Source organism: Euleptes europaea, chromosome 4, assembly GCF_029931775.1.
Source record: "Euleptes europaea isolate rEulEur1 chromosome 4, rEulEur1.hap1, whole genome shotgun sequence".
Classification (NCBI taxonomy): Eukaryota; Metazoa; Chordata; class Lepidosauria; order Squamata; family Sphaerodactylidae; genus Euleptes; species Euleptes europaea.
In genome coordinates, this window is record NC_079315.1 from 113,042,655 (window position 1) to 113,060,309 (window position 17,655).

General features: G+C 46.7%; 1 protein-coding gene across 1 annotated transcript in view; it reads left to right on the forward strand.

The window, feature by feature from the left end:
* The window catches only part of MYO5B (myosin VB), a 336,132-nt gene extending 318,879 nt beyond the window's left edge, over window positions 1-17,253 (forward strand). Inside the window, exons 32-40 of the mRNA XM_056847832.1 lie at window positions 1,740-1,833; window positions 4,811-4,960; window positions 7,183-7,334; window positions 9,414-9,503; window positions 10,132-10,282; window positions 12,636-12,921; window positions 13,969-14,143; window positions 14,791-14,871; window positions 17,099-17,253. Of these exons, the coding sequence (XP_056703810.1) occupies window positions 1,740-1,833; window positions 4,811-4,960; window positions 7,183-7,334; window positions 9,414-9,503; window positions 10,132-10,282; window positions 12,636-12,921; window positions 13,969-14,143; window positions 14,791-14,871; window positions 17,099-17,251 (1,332 nt within the window). The 3' untranslated portion in view covers window positions 17,252-17,253. The remainder of the gene's footprint in view (window positions 1-1,739; window positions 1,834-4,810; window positions 4,961-7,182; window positions 7,335-9,413; window positions 9,504-10,131; window positions 10,283-12,635; window positions 12,922-13,968; window positions 14,144-14,790; window positions 14,872-17,098) is intronic.
* The last annotated feature ends 402 nt before the right edge of the window (window positions 17,254-17,655 follow it).

Below are 17,655 nucleotides of genomic sequence, written 5' to 3' on the forward strand. Positions count from 1 at the left end.
CCATAGAAGACCTGGCCTCTGAAGGGGGACTTTTTCCCCTCCTCGGAGCCCAGGTCTACTACCAAGAAAGCCAGTGGGTAGACATGGCCTCCCAATGGGACTCAGCCGGAGGCCAGGTCTACCAAAGGAAGCCCGCCCCGCCCAACAGCTGATAGGCGGGGGGGCAGGAACCGCTGAGCCGCCCGCCCAGCAATCGCGCGGTGGGAGGGGAGGCTTTAGCCTCCCAACCATTGAGGGCAAGGGAAAGGGGGACCTGGCCATTCTCCACGGCGGGGTGGGGAGACAGCGCGCCCGCTCGCCTGCTCTCTCGTGCTCTCTCTCTCTCTCTCTCTCTCTCTCTCAGGCGCGCCGGCTCTGCAGCCCGGCTGCCAGCGCGAGCAGGCATGAGAGCAGGGGCTCCGAAACCAGTTCGGAGAGCCGCACTCAACGGGCCAAAGAGCCACATGCGGCTCGGGAGCCACAGTTTGCAGACCCCTGGGCTAGGCTATAGTAAAAGGCTGAGAGAGCTGTGACTAGCCCAAGGTCAGCCCGCTGGCTTCATGTGCAGGAGTGGGGAAACCAACCTGGCTCACTGGATTAGAGTCCACCGCTCATGTGTAGGAGTGGGGAATCAAACCCGGTTCTCCAGATCATAGTCCACCACTCTTAACCACTACACCACGCTCAGTGTTTCTGAGTGGCAGAAACGAGGTCCAGAGACTTGGGAGCTGGCCCCTGTATCTGCTGAACCACACGGCCCCCGTCTTCAAGGAATCTGAGTTTCAGCGCCACTGCGTCAGGCAGGCAGCCAGCCCAGCATAGGTGCTGAAGAGAATGGGGCAGCCAGATTTTCAAAATCATTCAGCTTCACCCTGATCCTCTTGACAAATGGCGGGCTCCACTGTTCTGTGAGAGACTCACAAGGCATGATTGATTAGTCTGGTGCCGGCTGAAATAGACCCTGAAAGAGAAATCAATGTATGGCTTTGAAAAGCTGGGCTGTTCATTCAGAGGCCATCTTCGGTTTTGTGTTTTTAACTTTTTAGTACTTCACAGGGGAAAAGGCAACATCTTTCAGGTGAAAAAACAAATCCTTCCAAGAGATGCTGCCAATGTTTTAACTTTATTTATCACAACTTGGATCCTGCATTTTCCAAAATACTCAGGGTAGCATGCGGGGGGCTTCCAGTTTATCTTCATAACAATCCTGTGAGGTAGGTCAGGCTGAGAACTCGGGACTCATCAAGGGTCACCACTGTCCTCCATAGCTGAGGAGGAATCTGAACCCAGGCCTAAGTCCACGCTACTAAACCCTGTCTAGTTTTGGTTTCTTGTAACAAGCCAGCAGAGAATCCTTTGAATATCATAACACAGGGAAGATTTATAACAATGGGAGCCAGCGTGGTGTAGTGGTTAACAGCGGTGGTTTGGAGCAGTGGGTTATGATCTTGAAAACCAGGTTTGATTCCCCACTCCTCCACATGAGCGGTGGAGGCTAATCTGTTGAACTGGATTTGTTTTATCGGGGTGGCCGCGAGGGAAACAGCCACTCATAAAAGACTCATGTCTGAGGAGGTTGTTGAACCCCACGTATAGTCTGAGACTTTAACTGCTACCCCAAGCCAGCTTTTTGATACTAGTGAGTTCAGCTGTTTTGGTGCAAACACCTAAAGTCCCCCTGACTTGTACGTTCAAAGCACATTTGCAAGTATGCATTTGCGTGTGACGTGTGCATCGCCTTCTTTGTACCTTCCTTGTAGGATCTGAAAGAGCTGCTAGAAAAGCTAGAAAAGAATGAAAGGAAACTGAAGAAGCAACTCAAGATCTACATGAAGAAAGTCCAAGATTACGAAGGTAAGCCTGGACTCGAACCCAAGCCCCACACATTGTAGATGAGAAGGCCAGCAGCCACTGTTCAGTTACCGAGGGGAAAAAGTTCAGGGGCAGCCAAAAAGCTTGTGGATCTTTAACCAAAGGGTATGGGAAGCTCTTTGTGCCACAAAGGCTAAAGTAGTTCCAGGTAAGTAGTATCATTAGTCTGTGGCAGCTGAAATTTCTTTAGTTCGTTGCATTATTTATAGTCCGCCTTTCTCACTGGGACTCAAGGCGGATTACACAGAGTGAGTCAATACAATCAACAGCATGGGGACATCCAGTAACAATGCAGTAGGATTTGGATCGTAGAAATCTTGGAATAGTCCCCTCAGCAGTGAGCAGGGTGGGGCAGATACCAAGGTACCAAGATACCAAGATACCACCCCTGCCGTGAAGTATTTGTTCCTTTTCTCACTTTGCAAACTTCATGCCACAGTAAACGGGGAAACTGGGAACTCTGTTACTTCATGTTGATGGATGCTAAGCCCTTACTCTGTTGCCCAGGGCCCTTGGAAACCTGGAAACCGGTTCTGTGTTGGAACCTGCCAGAAGTCTGAAAACAGAACTGAAAACAAAAATACCGTCTAGTGACCTAAGTTTGCAGGAGCTCATACTCTGAAGATGTAGATCAAGATCCTGAGTGAAAACATATAGAGAAATGCGTGTAGAAAGAAGGCACTGTCGAGAACTGCAGGTCATCGTTCCTTGTCCGTTAGCTCTAGGGATACATGACTGTAGTCATTCCTCCTTTCCATAATCTAGTGTACTTTTCTGGGGTGGGCGTGCAGTTCTGCTGTCTTGGTGCCTTCTTAGGTCTTTTATGCATGGCTGTTTCCCTCGCGGTCACCCTTCCACGACTTCGGAGAGCCAGCTTGGTGTAGTGGTTAAGAACGGTGGTTGGGAGCGGTGGACTCTAAACCAGGTTAATTCCCCTCTCCTCCACATGAGCAGCAGACTCTCTTCTTCCTCTTCCTCTTCTTGTCTTTGCTTGGATTATGCATGCCATTTCTGACCGTCAGAGGTCGCCTCGCTCTCCCCCTGCGTTCCCCTGCGTTTTACCCACGTTTTCAGGGACCTGTTTTATCTCGAATTTGAAAACCTGGGGAAGTGTGGGGGGGGGGGGTGGAGAGCAAGGAAACCTCTGACATCTGGAAACACTATGCGTAATCAAAACAAAGACTCAAAGTCGTAGGAGGGCCTTATATTCATTTCCTCCCACCCCCCAGTCCTTTTCTGAGTTTGGCTGCTACTAACACCAAGGGGAGACTGCTCCACCTGCTGACACTCTGTGGCATAAAGCAGAGACTTTCAGAATCCCCGTATATATTTTTTGCAGCCGTAGTAAATGCCTCAGCGAGAAAGGGCCAAGGAAAGCTGACATCTGTGCAGCCCCTTCAAGGTTTTTTGCCTTGCAGCCTTGACAGAATGATTAGCTATGGCAGGCTGAGATCCCGAGGACCAGTTTTGGAAAGCTGGTCATTAAATGAAATTAAGCTGAATGAATGGGGGGAAGAGAGAATTCTGTGCTGCGGCAGCTGGCGCGGATGGCTCTCGTCGCTGTAATTTACTTGCATCAAACTGACACCACGTTATTTGAATTGTGTCTTAATATCCGTTCGGTTAATAAATTTTCACAACCGCATTCCTTGGCCCGGGTGTCCTGCCAGGATCCGCTTGCCAAAGTGATGGTAATAACACTGGTAGGTAACCAGGACGGTTACCATCTTTGCGGGCAATTAGAGGGTTGGGTTTGGTTTCTTCAGGACTGATCCAAAGTTGTCAGAGCTTAATCTTGAACATTATGAACTGTCAAGTTGCTTCTGACGCATGGCAACCCTGTGCATTAATGCCCTCCAGAACGTCCTAGCGTTAACAGCCTTGCTCAGGTCTTGCAAACTGAGGGCCGTGGCTTCCATCTCTTGTTGGGTCTTCCTCTTTTCCTGCTGCCTTCAGCTTTTCCTAGCATTATTGGCTTTTTCCACTGAGTCTTCTGAATGTGACTAAAGTATGATAGCCTCAGTTGGGTCATTTTAGCTTTTAGTAGGGTTGCCAAACTCCAGGTGGTCAAGTCACAGCCAATTTATGGTAACCTCATCAGGTTATCAAGGCAAGAGACGTTCAGAGGTAGCTTGCCATTGCCTGCCTCTGCATAGCAGCCCAGGTCTTCCTTGGTAGCCTCCCATCCAAGTACTAACCAGGGCCGAACCTGCTTAGCTTCTGAGATTTGACAAGATTGGGCCAGCCTGGGCTATCCAGGTTGGGCCAAAAAAGAAGCACGGGCCTCTAAGTTGCATCTGATGTATGGCAACACTGGATGGGGTTTTCAAGGCAAAAGACATTCAGAGGTGGTTTTCTGTTGCCTGCCTCTGCATAGCAAACCCGGGCTTCCTAAGTGGTCTCCCATCCAAGAGAGCCAGTGTGGTGTAGTGGTTAAGAGCGGTGCTTTGGAGTGGTGAACTGTAATCTGGAGAATTAGGTTTGATTCCCCACTCCTCCACATGAGTGGTGGAGGCTAATCTGGTGGACCGGGTTTGTTTCCCCGCTCCTACACATGAAGCCGGCTGGGTGACCTTGGGCTGTTCAACAGCTCTCTTCGTGCTCTCTCAGCCCCACCCACCTCACAGGGTGTCTGTTGTGGGGAGGGGAAGAGAAGGTGATTGTAAGCCGGTTTGATTCTTCCTTAAGTGGTAGAGAAAGTTGGCAAATAAAAACCAACTCCTCCTCCTCCTCCTTCTACTACTACTAGTACTACGGCCAACCCAGCTTTACTTCCTGGTTCTGATGGCTATTCGGGCTTCTTCAGTGGGCTTAAAAGTATGTAACTCTCTTTAGGATTGCAGTGCTGATGGTCATTAAAGGTCACTGGTTTAGCCTGCCTGTACGTTATTTTAATGGCACTGCATTCCGCGGTTTCGTTCATTCTGTATTCCCGTTTGCATCTCTGTGCGCTTTTCAGCAAATCAAGTCAGCGTTCAGCCTGAAAAGCAGCAGCAGCAGCAGGAACTCACCAGGCAGGTCGCCGTCCAAAGGAAGGAGAAGGAGTTCCAGGGCATGCTGGAGTACTACAAAGAAGATGAGGCGCTTCTCATCCGAAATCTCATTACAGGTAAAAAGTGCTCTGACTTGGCCCATGAGCCTGTTTGTTTGCCTCATGGCTCGGTGGTTTTCATTTTGTACTCCAGAGGGACCCTGAAGTTTTACAGTGGGGATACTAAATGTAATGGTACACAAGGTTTCCTAAAACGTCTAATCTTTCCCTGAAATACACATCCGCAGGCAAGGGTGTTATAAGGCACACCCTTCAGCTTGGACAGTGTGACTGTGATTTCCAACCAATCCCCATGTCAACTAACCGCACATTCCTGAGACACGCCGGCGGCCAGGATGAAAGCTCTTCTGAGGCTGGCGAAGGGCTGCGCCGGCGCAAGGACCCACAGCGCTAGCATCTGGGTAGCATATGCAAGCGTTTGTGGCCCCAACGCCGGTGTGAAGGCACAGGCATTCCCCTCAGGAATGCATGGTTAGTGTGTTCCAAAGTCCTGTACAGAGTGGCAAAGTGTTCATCAGCAGGAAAATATATACGGAAAAAGCTCTCTGAATGTGGGTTTTAAAAACATAACTTACATTTTTTTAAAGTGAGCATTCTTCCTGTATTACTTTTTTGTCTATATTATGAGACTTAAGGCCTATTCACTAATAACAGTGGATGCACATACCATGGGGAGGGGCCGCGGTTCAGTGGTAGAGCCTCTGCTTGGCATGCAGAAGGTTCCAGGATCAATCTCCAGCATCTCCAGTTAAAGGGACTAGGCAAGTAGGTGATGTGAATGACCTCTGCTTGAGACCCTGAGAGCTGCTGCCGGTCTGAGTAGGCAATACTGACTTTGATAGACCAAGGGTCTGATTCAGTGTAAGGCGGCTTCATGTGTTCATGTGTTCATCACTGCGCTTCGTATGCTGGATTTTTCATTATAGACGCATTGAGTAATTCTCATGTTGTATTCAATGTATGGGCAATGGAACATGTGATTGAACTTGTACAGGTCCCCTGTTTCAATTGTAAAGTGAATACTTATTGGATCTTTCTTACAAAGAGATGTATGTACAGGATGCACATGCTTTTTCTTTAACATATGACAGCAATGCGCACTCGACTTGGAAACAAATCTGGTTGAATTCAGTGGGACTTATTTCCAAGTCTACATGCATAGGATAGGGTTTGGCTATTAGTCATCTTTTCTAACAATCATTCAAAAGAACTGAACTGTCCTCTGATGTTCTTCAACATTTCCTAATACTAATGAAACAAATCTTCTACAATTTGTAACAGCTATAACAAAACCAGTAGCCAAATTGTAAAAAAAATATTTAATGGCAGATAGGCAGGGACAGGCTCTAGAAAGACTGACATCTTGAAAAGGTGCCTTTGACTTGAAGTAATACTGGGATTTTAACTTTTGTGGGGGCATTTTTTGGCTTATTCATATGAATATATACAAATATGAACAACTGCGATGTACAATCTTTCATTGACCAATATGAGATCCAAAAAGGACCACACGCATTTCGGCCTGGAAAGGTCTTCCTCAGTGGTCAGTATAAAATTATATCTTATCACACATCCTAATAATACAATTATATCGTAATGGGCAGTAAGAAATATCTAAAAGCCCTAGAAAAAGGAAAGCAGGGAAGAGGAATCGTTAGTATACTCTCCATGTACATAAGGTCAAAAATTATTTTTAAACAGATTCATTTATAAAACCCAAAAGTCAGATTACCTTCTAGTACAGTGAAGCTCCCTGTAAATTTCTTTACTTCTTATATGTTAAAACCTGGGTTCACTGTCTCACCTATATTATTCATATGAAGCCATAATGTATACAAATATGCAGAAGTGAAATTCCCTGGAAAGGAGCTGTTCAAACACATATAAAAGATTACACATGTAGAGAGAGTGGTATAAACTGTCAAATATAATGTATATATTATTATGCATTTATTATTATATTAGGCATTGAGGAGGGGGTGCGGCTCAGTGGTAGAGCATCTGCTTGGCATGCAGAAGGTCCCAGGTTCAGTCCCTGGCATTTCCAGTTAAAAGGACCAGGTAGTAAGTGATGTGAAAGACTTCTGCCAGAAAGCCTAGAGAAGTTTGTTTGGTTATTTTAATATTGTTGGGGGTGAGATCATTAAAATAAAAATGGCAGCAGTTGTGAGATTCGATCGCCAGCATTTATGCAACAAGGGGGTTATGTGGGTGATTTATTTATTCACGCTGCCAGGGTGTCAGATTGTTTGCAAGCCTTTTCTCTTCTGCTTTTCCAGAACTGAAGCCCCAGACTGTCTCAGCCACGGTGCCCTGCCTACCGGCCTATATCCTCTATATGTGCATCAGGCACGCTGACTACATCAATGATGACCACAAAGTACACTCCTTGCTCACCTCTACCATCAACGGCATAAAAAAAGTATTAAAGGTAAGCAAATAAACACCAGAGATAAAGCAAAGCTCTCTTTCCAAATTATCAGTTTTTGTTCTTCCTTTATTTAATCTCAGAGTTGAAAGGGACCACCAGGGTCATCTAGTTCAATGCAGGAACTACAGCTATAATATCCCGGAACCATGTCAGAGCTTCATACCTAGTCAGTATCCCCTTCCATAACCTCAGAATAACTTTTACCTCCCTCCGGTTTCAAACCATGACAACAGCTTGGATAGCTGGACGTTACTCCCAAACACCATGGGCCTCTCTCGACTATGTATTTGTGGAGTTTCTCCAGAGGACCTAATTCATTACACCTTATTCTGTCCTCTTTACACAGAGCCCAGATCTAAATCTCTTGGAGCATTCCTAAAGGGCCTAAATCATTTTCCACATCCAGAGAAGCTGCTCTTTCTCCTATAGATTGTGATGGCCTTTGGCCACAAACAATAAACTTTATCACTCACTCATTATAATATCCCCAACAAGTAGGTATCCACTCGGATACTTGAAAACCTCCAGTGATGAAGTATTCACCACTTCACAAGGCAAACTGTTCCAGTCTCGAGCACACCCCATCATCAGGAAGTTCTTCTTAAAATTTAGACAATTTAGACTCCTTTGTGTGTGTGTTAAAGTATCATCACATCACTTCCAGCTCATGGCGACCCTATGAATTAATGACCTTCAAAACATCGTATCGTGAACAGCCTTGCTCAGGTCTTGTGGACTGAAGGCCTTGGCTTCCTATATTGAGTCAATCCATCTCATGTCAGGTCGTTTTCTTTTCTTTCTGCCTTCAACTTTGTTGAGATAAACGGCTATCAATCGTGATCTTGTGGATCAAAAATTAGACACACACACACAAAGTTCAAGACCCATTGCTTTCTTTCAGTAAATATAGAGGTTTACTATATCAAAAGAAGGTAAACTTGGAATATAAATTAATAACTCATATCTACAAGTCGGTTCCTAAACTCTTGCCAGCACGTGGCTAACAGGCTCTAAGGCTTAAAACACAGTAAAGAATATAGTTAACATTATCGACTCGAGGAAGAAACGAAGAGAAGTCTCTTCTTAACCAAAATGGCAGTTCAACTGAAGCTTCTGGGATCACGCCAGAACATCACATGACCAGCAGCTCTTGATCTGACCAATTGACACTTGCCAAGGGGCTAGCACCATCCCCCTGAGTCAATGTAAACGAAACACAAACATTTAACTCTTTTTGTAATCCTGGCGGAAACAAAACTCGTAGACTAATTCCCAACAAACTTTTCCTAGGAACCTCCTTTGCTTTATATCTTTTAGTTTATATCTTTTAGTTTGAGTCCTGTCATCCCACATGACTAAAAAGATGTCTGCCCCATCCTCCACATGGCATCCCTTTAGGTACCGGAAGGTGGTAATCATATCACCTCGTAAGCGTCTCTCCTTTGATGTAGAGATTCCCAACTCCTTCAACTTCTTGTCATAGGAGAACTTTAATTCTACAGTTTCTTTTTTTAAAAAGCAATATGACATAATGCAAACATAATGTGGGGGAAGTAACATGACTGGAGCCATGCGTGTGCAGAAATGCTATCCTGCTGTGGGAGGGGCTGTGGCTCAGTGGTAGAGCAGCTGCTTGGCATGCAGAAGGTCCCAGGTTCAATCCACAGCATCTCCAGTTAAAGGGACTAGGCAAGTAGGTGATGTGAAAGACCTTACTCTGCCTGAGACCCCGGAGAGCCGCTGCCAGTCTGAGTAGACAGTGCTGACTTTGATAGATTGAGGGTCTGATTCAGTATAAGACAGCTTCATGTGTTCATGTGTTCTTACCTATAACTGACAAAAAGAATGCAGGAAATTGGTGGTCCCCATAACACAACTAATCCATAAAAGCAGAAAGAAATGCTGATGTAAATGCCTAATAAAGGTAATGATGAGGAGGAAGCAGAAAGAAGATTCTTGCCTTTATTTAAATATTTTAACTTTGAACTCTTTTAATGATTTGATATTTTGCACCCTGTTTGTGTGGGAAGGCAGCACAGTTCTAAATAAATAAAATAAATTGTTTTGGGTTCTTCACAGAAGCATAACGATGACTTTGAGATGACGTCGTTTTGGCTGTCCAACGCTTGTCGCCTCCTGCACTGTCTGAAGCAATACAGTGGAGATACGGTGAGAGAATTTTAGAAGCATGGATGGATTGTCTGGCTTCTGAAAATGTTGCCCTGATTCGGCATGCCAGCCCCCTGCCTGGAGCTTCCCCACTGAAACAAGCTAAACCTCTAGGCCATTTCTCATTTCAGTGGGACTTGCCCTGGCCTGGTTACTATTGAATTCGGTCCAAGATGCTCTTCCATTTTTGTGAATCTGGCCTTGCAACTAGTGTGTGTGTGTGTGAAGCACCTTCAAGTCGCTTCCGGTTCATGGCGACCCTATGAATTAATGTCCTCCAAAACATCCTATCTTTAACAGCCTTGCTCAGGTCTTGCAAATTGAGGGTCGTGGCTTCCTTTATTGAGTCAGTTCATCTTTTCCTGCTGTGTTTGACTTTTCCTAGCATGATTGTCTTTTCCAGTGACTCAGTTTAGTCGTTTTAGCCTCTAGGGTCAGTTCCGGCTTGATTTGATCTATAACCCACTATGTTTGTTTGTTTTTTGGCAGTCCACCGTATCTGTAATGCTCCTCCAATGCCGCATGCTTGATGGTAAAACAGAACCAGGCTGTGAATACTGTCCTAATCTGGATGCCAATATGAGATAAACTCTGGGTGGCTGAATTGCTCCTCTCTTTCTCTTTTTAGGGCTTTATGACCCAAAACACCAGCAAGCAGAACGAGCATTGCCTGAAGAACTTTGACCTCACCGAGTATCGGCAGGTCCTCAGCGATCTCTCCATTCAGATCTACCAGCAGCTCATTAAGATCGCAGAAGGCGTCTTGCAGCCCATGATAGGTGAGCTGGCCACAGCAATCCCCTTTCACTCAGCTTGGGTGGTGCATTTTGAGATCTAGTGTCCACACTCGTCCTGTTCCCTGAATTGGGGGTGGAAAGTGCAGTCAAGTTGCAGCCAACTTATGGCAACCCCATAGGGCAAGGGTGTCAAACATAAGGCCCGAGGGCCGGATCCGGCCCCTTGTGAGCTCTTATGTGGCCCGTGAGTGAGCGGAGGCAGCCACCCAACCCATTCTCAATCAGGGCTGGCAAGGTATGGCCCGGCCCAACCATTTATGTCATATCCGGCCCTTGCAACAATTGAGTTCTACACCCCTGCCATAGGGTTTTCAAGGCAAGAACCATTTAGAGGTGGTTTGCCTCTGGTAGCAACCCTGGTCTTCCTCGGTGGTCTCCCACCCAAGTACTAACCAGGGCCGGACTTGTGTAGCTTCTGAGATTGGTTAAGATTGGGCTAGCCAGAGCCATTCAGGCGCCCGCAATTAAGCTTGTAAATTACAGTGTAGCAGATGTAGATCGTCTGAATGGTCCATAATTTTCTGGGTGAAGGCAGCCACCCACCAAATAACCCCGTGGCCACAATTCTCCAACGAGTGCTTGTACACAAATGCTGTTAGTTTCAACCAGCCCTGAACAGGAATAGTTCTTAGTGGTTTTTTGAAGATTTGGGGCATAATATTGTTTGTCTGTGGGCATGTATTTGGAAGTATTGCAGTCTGGCAGACAAGTGGGATCAGACTAGAACTGAAAAATCCATGTGGTGATCCGAAGTTGATAAGCATCAGGTATGAATTATCATTGTCCACATTAACCTTTCTGTAAAAATCCAAAAGGGGATTTTAGAGCGATCCCCCAGTCTTGGTTCCTGAGACTTCACTGGAGAGAGTATTATCACAGCCATAAGGATTAGACACTAGAGAGCCAGCGTGGTGTATTGGTTAAGAGTGGTGGTTTGGAGCGGTGGACTCTGATCTGGAGAACTGGGTTTGATTCCCCACTCCTCCACATGAGTGGCAGAGGATAATCTGGTGAATTGGATTGGTTTCCCCACTCCTGCACACAAAGCCAGCTGGGTGATTTTGGGCTAGTCACAGCTCTCTCAGCCCCACCTACCTCGCAGGGTGTCTGTTGTGGGGAGGGGAAGGGAAGGTGATTGTAAGCCAGTTTGAGTCTCCCTTAAGTGGTAGAGAAAGTCAGCATATAAAAACCAACTCTTCTCCGCCTTCTAAAAAAAAATCCTTAAAATTTTCAGTTCTAAAACCTGTGCCCAATGCCATATTTTGGACTTCTACGATACATCAAGGAATACTCCCATCTATTATTTCATTTCTCCACTAATAATCCATTTTCCAGGTCTTTGGGATTTGATATCTTTCCTCTTTCATCAACTCCCTTTTCCCCTTGAGTTGTTTAATCTCTTAAAAATGTGGAATTCTCTGGAACTTCATGCGAGGACTGTTGTGGGAATTGATGCGGCGATGTTTGTAATTTTTAACTTGATGTTAAATTGAATTCTAGACATCCCTGTTACCCCTCAGTAGTTTAGTGCTCGGGAGCCATTAGCTAACTAATCCAGCCCAACATAGTGATGCGGGAGGAATGTGTGTGTAAAGCATCACGTCACAGCTGACTTATGGCGACCCCTTGTGGTTTTCAAGGCAAGAGACAAACAGAGGTGGTTTGTCATTGCCTGCCTCTGCGTAGCAACCCTGGACTTCCTCGAGGGTCTCCCATCCAAGTACTAACCAGAACCAACCCTGCTTAGCTCCCGAGAACTGACAAGATCAGGTTAGGCTGGTCCAGGTTAGGCTGAGGCAAAAATACTGAGTAAAATTATCTTTTATGTGCCAATGGCAGGAAAGTTGGGGAGGGGCTGTGGTTCAGTAGTAGAGTGTCTCCTTGGCATGCAGAAAGTCCCAGGTTCAATCCCCGGCATCACCTGTTAAAGGGACTAAGCAGGCAGGTGATGTGCAATACCTCTGAGACCCTGGAGAGCCGCTGCCGGTCTGAGTAGACAATACTGACTTGGATGGACCAAGGGTCTGATTCAGTATAAGGCAGCTTCATGTGTTCACACGTTCAAGTTTAAACTTGGTGCAAGATTTCCTGGCCCTCATCGCTCCTTACAGTCCACCCAAACAGTTGTGTTTGTTCACCACTGAAATGACAACCCATTACTATCTGCTCATGGGACTGAAATTACATGTAATTTAAAGAAGTAAATCTTGGTGGTTTGGGAGCAGAAGGGTGCAGCTGGTCACATTGAGAAGCTCAGTTTCAAAATGCTATCCTCGCAGCTTTTCTTGGCATTCTCCATTTACCTTTTGAGAAATGCTTTCCCTTTCTTCCCCAGTGACCGCCGTGTTGGAAAACGAGAGCATCCAGGGCTTGTCGGGGGTGAAGCCGATGGGCTACCGGAAGCGATCCTCCAGCACAGGGGAGGGTGATAACACGTACAGCTTAGAAGCCATCATCCGCCAGCTGAACACCTTCCACGGAGTCGTGTGTGACCAGGGCCTCGACCCAGAGATCGTCCAGCAGATCTTCAAGCAGCTCTTCTACATGATCAACGCCGTGGCCTTGAACAACTTGCTGCTTAGGAAGGACGTCTGTTCATGGAGCACAGGGATGCAACTCAGGTACGGTGGTGGCGCAAAGGGCCCTCCGGTCACAGTCTACCAGTAGGGTTTTCAAGGCAAGAGACATTCAGAGGTGTTTTGCCCTTGCCTGCCTCTGCGTAGCGACCCTGGACTTCTTTGGTGGTCCCTGGACTGACCCTGCTTAGCTGCTGAGATCTGCTGAGATCAGGCGAGCCTGGGCCATCCAGGTCAGGGCAGAGGCAAACAGAGGTGGTTTGCCCTTGCCTGCCTCTGCATAGCAAACCTGGACTTCCTTGGTGGTCTCCCACCCAAGTACTAACCATGACTGACCCTGCTTAGCTGCCGAGATCTGATGAGATCGGGCTAGCCTGGGCCATCCAGGTCAGGGCAGAGACAAACAGAGGTGGTTTGCCCTTGCCTGCCTCTGCATAGCGACCCTGGACTTCCTTGGTGGTCTCCCATCCAAGTACTAAGCAGGGCTGACCTTGCTTAGCTGCCAAGATCTGACGAGATCGAGGTGAGCCCAATGGATCGGTGTAGGCGTGTACCTCGTTTTAAGTTATATTTTGTTTATTTTGTATGTATTCTATTTTACGCATTTTATCTCTATTGTAAGACGCCTTGAGCTCCATAAGAAAGAAAGGAGATTAATGAATACGTTTGATTGATTGATTGATTAAATAGATGTGTGAGATGGTTTTAGAGCGTGCTTGTTTTATCTAGTTAACAGAATTTACACCCTGCCTCTCTGCCTTCAAAAAGGGCCATCAAGGCAATTCTAATAAATTAAAAATACGCCTAATAAAATCACATCTTGCCGCAGGTTCATACTGTTTATGTTTATCACTAGATTGATCAGCGATAACTTATCCACATACACTGCACTATCAGCCATGCACAATTTGAAAAGCCTTTCCTAGCACCTTGTGTCATTCAAAACATACGGCTATTCCCATGGAGTCAGTTCATACGTTCAGATGCTCACCATCAAGTGGTGAAAAATTACGTCACATGTGCATGCCCAACATTTATCTCTGCTTACGTGTACCTACTTCTGACTCACGGCTTTCTTGGTGCTGGCCCCAGGTTTAATATCGGTCAGCTGGAAGACTGGCTGCGAGGGAAGAACCTGCTCCAAAGCGGGGCTGTGGAGACCATGGAGCCCCTGATCCAGGCAGCTCAGCTCCTGCAGCTGAAAAAGAAAACCTCGGAAGACGCGGAGGCGATATGTTCCCTCTGCACGTCCCTCACCACACAACAGGTAAGGAGCCAGCCCCTTTGGCTGCTCGTCTGCCTATGGCTGACCTGCCCACTCTCTGCTCCCTTCATTTATTTCTCTGTCCTGTAATCTTCTGATATGGGAAACATTCCTTCCACACTGAGCCAGGTGCCATAAGCATACAAAGCCAGTGTGGTATAGTAGCTAGAGTGCCAGATAATCATCTGGGCGACCCAGGTTAGTTTAGCTGGTTAGTTTAATACCCCACCCTCGGTTCCCAGCCAAGGCTCTTACAAAGTGCCACTGTATATGGACAGAACTATACCGTGCTCCTAAATTTGTGCTTGACAATGTAACACAAGCCTTCGACAATATTTTTAACACAAGAAAATTTGAACATGGCATATGTGGGGGGCTGCCCAAGCCTGCCCCTGTCTATCAGGGGAAAACTGAGAGCTGGGGGGGGGGGGAGTTACAAGAGAAAATCCCTGCATCTAGGAATTCTCTGCTATAAAATGTTATTCCCACCATAGTTCCTTAGCTCAGCCGCTTCCTTTTCAAAGGAAAAGCCTACTCATAAAGGAATTTCCAATGCTGTTTTAAATTTCTGCTGGCACAATACGTTCTGTGGCCGTCCCACCCTCTGTATCCCCTACAGTAAAATCCCCATCTGATTTTCCCATTGACAGATTGTAAAAATACTCAATCTCTACACTCCCGTGAATGAGTTTGAAGAGCGAGTGACAGTCAGCTTCATAAGGAACATTCAGGTGAGTTTTGCATCGAGGGGAAAGGCGGCAGGTTTCACGCTGCCTGGGGTGGGGGAGGGAAGAAGCCAGGTGTGTTTCCCTGTCTCTGTGCCCTGACCACTGTCATGGGCCCTGCCTTCGGAGCTGAGGACCCGGAGGACTCTGAAGCTGAAGTGGAGGAACAGGTTGCCTCTCGGCCTTCAGTACCTCCATTGCAGTCAGTAGTACAGGAGCCTGAAACAACTCAGCAGGAACCACAGCTAGGCAGAGAGATGGAACAAAGGCAGACAGAAGCTACTCGTCCCCCAACTCCTGCAGTGGAAGCTGAGAATGGCAGCCCTCCAAGCTCACCTGAACCTGATAGGCATATCAGGACTCGCCAGCGTATAGTTTTGCAGGGTAGGCGAAGGAGTGCTCGCCTGGAAAGCCTAAGCAGACAGAGAACTGGTGCTGAGTTGTTGCAGGATGAAGCCTAGCTTGGAAGTGCACTGACTGATAAAGGCAGTGCAGGCACGCTTTCACTTTGCGGAAGCAATTGTGCAATTTCCCTGCCTTCTTGCTACTGCTATGATTGATCTTTCCGGCCATTGACTCCTGCCTGTTTTGACGACGCCTCTGAATACTGACCTTGGGAGATAGCAGAATCTTTGTTGCCTGCTCCGAAAGGGGCTAGATACCCCCCCCCCCCCGCACGTCTGAGGACTGCGGGCACCGCCCAGCCCTTGACCTACGCCGGCACAACCACACGCATCCAGGGGGGGCGGGCACAGGGACAGTGGGGGAACCCGGAAGCAAGCACAGCTTTTGAAGCCAAAATAGGACCCTAGAATATATTGAGGGGACAGTAAAGCATTGGCATTGCTAATTCCAATTCTCTTGTACAATGCTGTTTGTGTAAAACCACGTGAAACAACCTTAGCTCAGAATCAGGCCTGTGGTCCTACCAGCACAGTACCGCTCATTTTAGCTGGGGGGAGGGTAGCACTCTAGAATTTCAGGCAAAGATCTGTCCCACCCTCACCCCACCCAATCCTTTTAACTTGGAAATGCCAATAACTAAATCTGAGACTTCCCTCATACGGAGCATGAGCTCTTCCTCGAAATCCTGTGACCACTCATGGATGGGCTACCCTGGTTTGTACTGATACTGGCCAAAGGCAGAGCTGGTAGTGTGAAGGCTGGAATATTGCGGGGAACCTCAGAGAGGAGGAACATGCATTCTGGGTTCTCTAGACGCAAAATAATTCATGCTCCTTTTAAAGGACTGGCTATCCCACACAAAGCCCTTCATGGCCTTGGCCCCTCACATCTGTGGGACCACCTCTCCCTCTGTGCTCTGCTACGACACCTTCGCCCTTCTGAGCAGGGCCTTCTGGGGTGCCACATGGCAAATGGGCAAAATCAACAGCTGCCTGGACGGGTGCTTTTCCGTGGTGGTCCCCACCTTATGGAATGGCCTCCCTGAGGAGGTCAGGAAGATTCGCGCCCTCCTAGCTTTCTGCACACTCGTGCAAAACTGAATTATTCAAGTGGGCTTTTTTTGCACGGGAAATAGGGCTGCACCTTTAACAAGACCACAATTACACAGCCCGGATAACCTACAAGAACCAATGAACTCTGACCGTAAAAGCCTTCGACAATATTTTTAACAATATGGTTCAGAAAGAAGGCTGGAATAAAGGGTTAGGGACTGTAGACTATACCATTTCATGTCGTTCACACTATTGTTGCTGTAAGCAGGTTACTACTGTGCAGTTTTTACATTCATTTAGCATGTTGTGTTCATACTTATGCTGTGCTTCACCCCTGATAGGTTTCCAGATTTCGCTAAGCCAAATCCTCTTGCATTGTCTATTGGATGTTCTGCCCTGCTGATTAGATCGACTTATTCTGTGTCCTCTGCCTTGAGTCCCAGGGAGAAAGGCGGACCATAAATAATGCAAATTAAAAAGTAGGGAAAAACTGATGTTTGCTTGACTGACACAGATCCCCGAAGCCAGTTTTTGTTGGCACAGAATTTCACATGCACAGCCCTGCTTGTAAGGTCAGGAGTACGTAGCAGTGGCAAAAGAACTGATTAGATTCAAATAGCTTAAGCATCCTTGCTTTAACCACCTGTTACTCTGTGAAGCCAGCCCAATAATAGGGCCAAACCATGCAAGAGTGTTTCCAAAGGGTACCCTGCAAAAGTCTACCATGTATTCAAGTCACGCTGATTCTCTTTTCCTTCCCTTCTTGTTTCCCGTAGGCTCATTTGCAAGAACGGAACGATCCTCAGCAGCTGCTGTTAGACTTCAAGTACACATTCCCCGTTTTGTTCCCGTTCAACCCTTCGTCTTTAACCATGGACTCGATTCACATCCCTGCTTCTCTCAACTTGGAGTTCCTCAATAAAGTGTGAAGATAACTTATCTTGACGCCTAGCTCTTCCCCCAAGAGTTCAAGCAAGAAGAAAAAAGTGGAATCTAAAGATCCCTTCCTGTGCGGGACCAAACAAATTGTTAAGAGAGCCAATACATTTAAATTTATCAGTGCTAAACTGTACAGTATAAGAAGCAATCTTGTATTTTGGTTGGATGCTTTTTTTTATTTGTATGGTATTTTTTGAGGGGGTAGATCTTGCAGCTGAGGACACTTGAAACGATGGGGATTTTCTACTACTTGATATCGTTCTAAAAATGACGCTTCCCAGCTGCCATTTAAGGTGACAGTTTGGACAAGCGGGAAATCCTATTTTTTGATTTTCACAGAATCTCTTGATTGCTGATATCGATCGTGAAATATCAGAATGGAAGCCTAAATAGT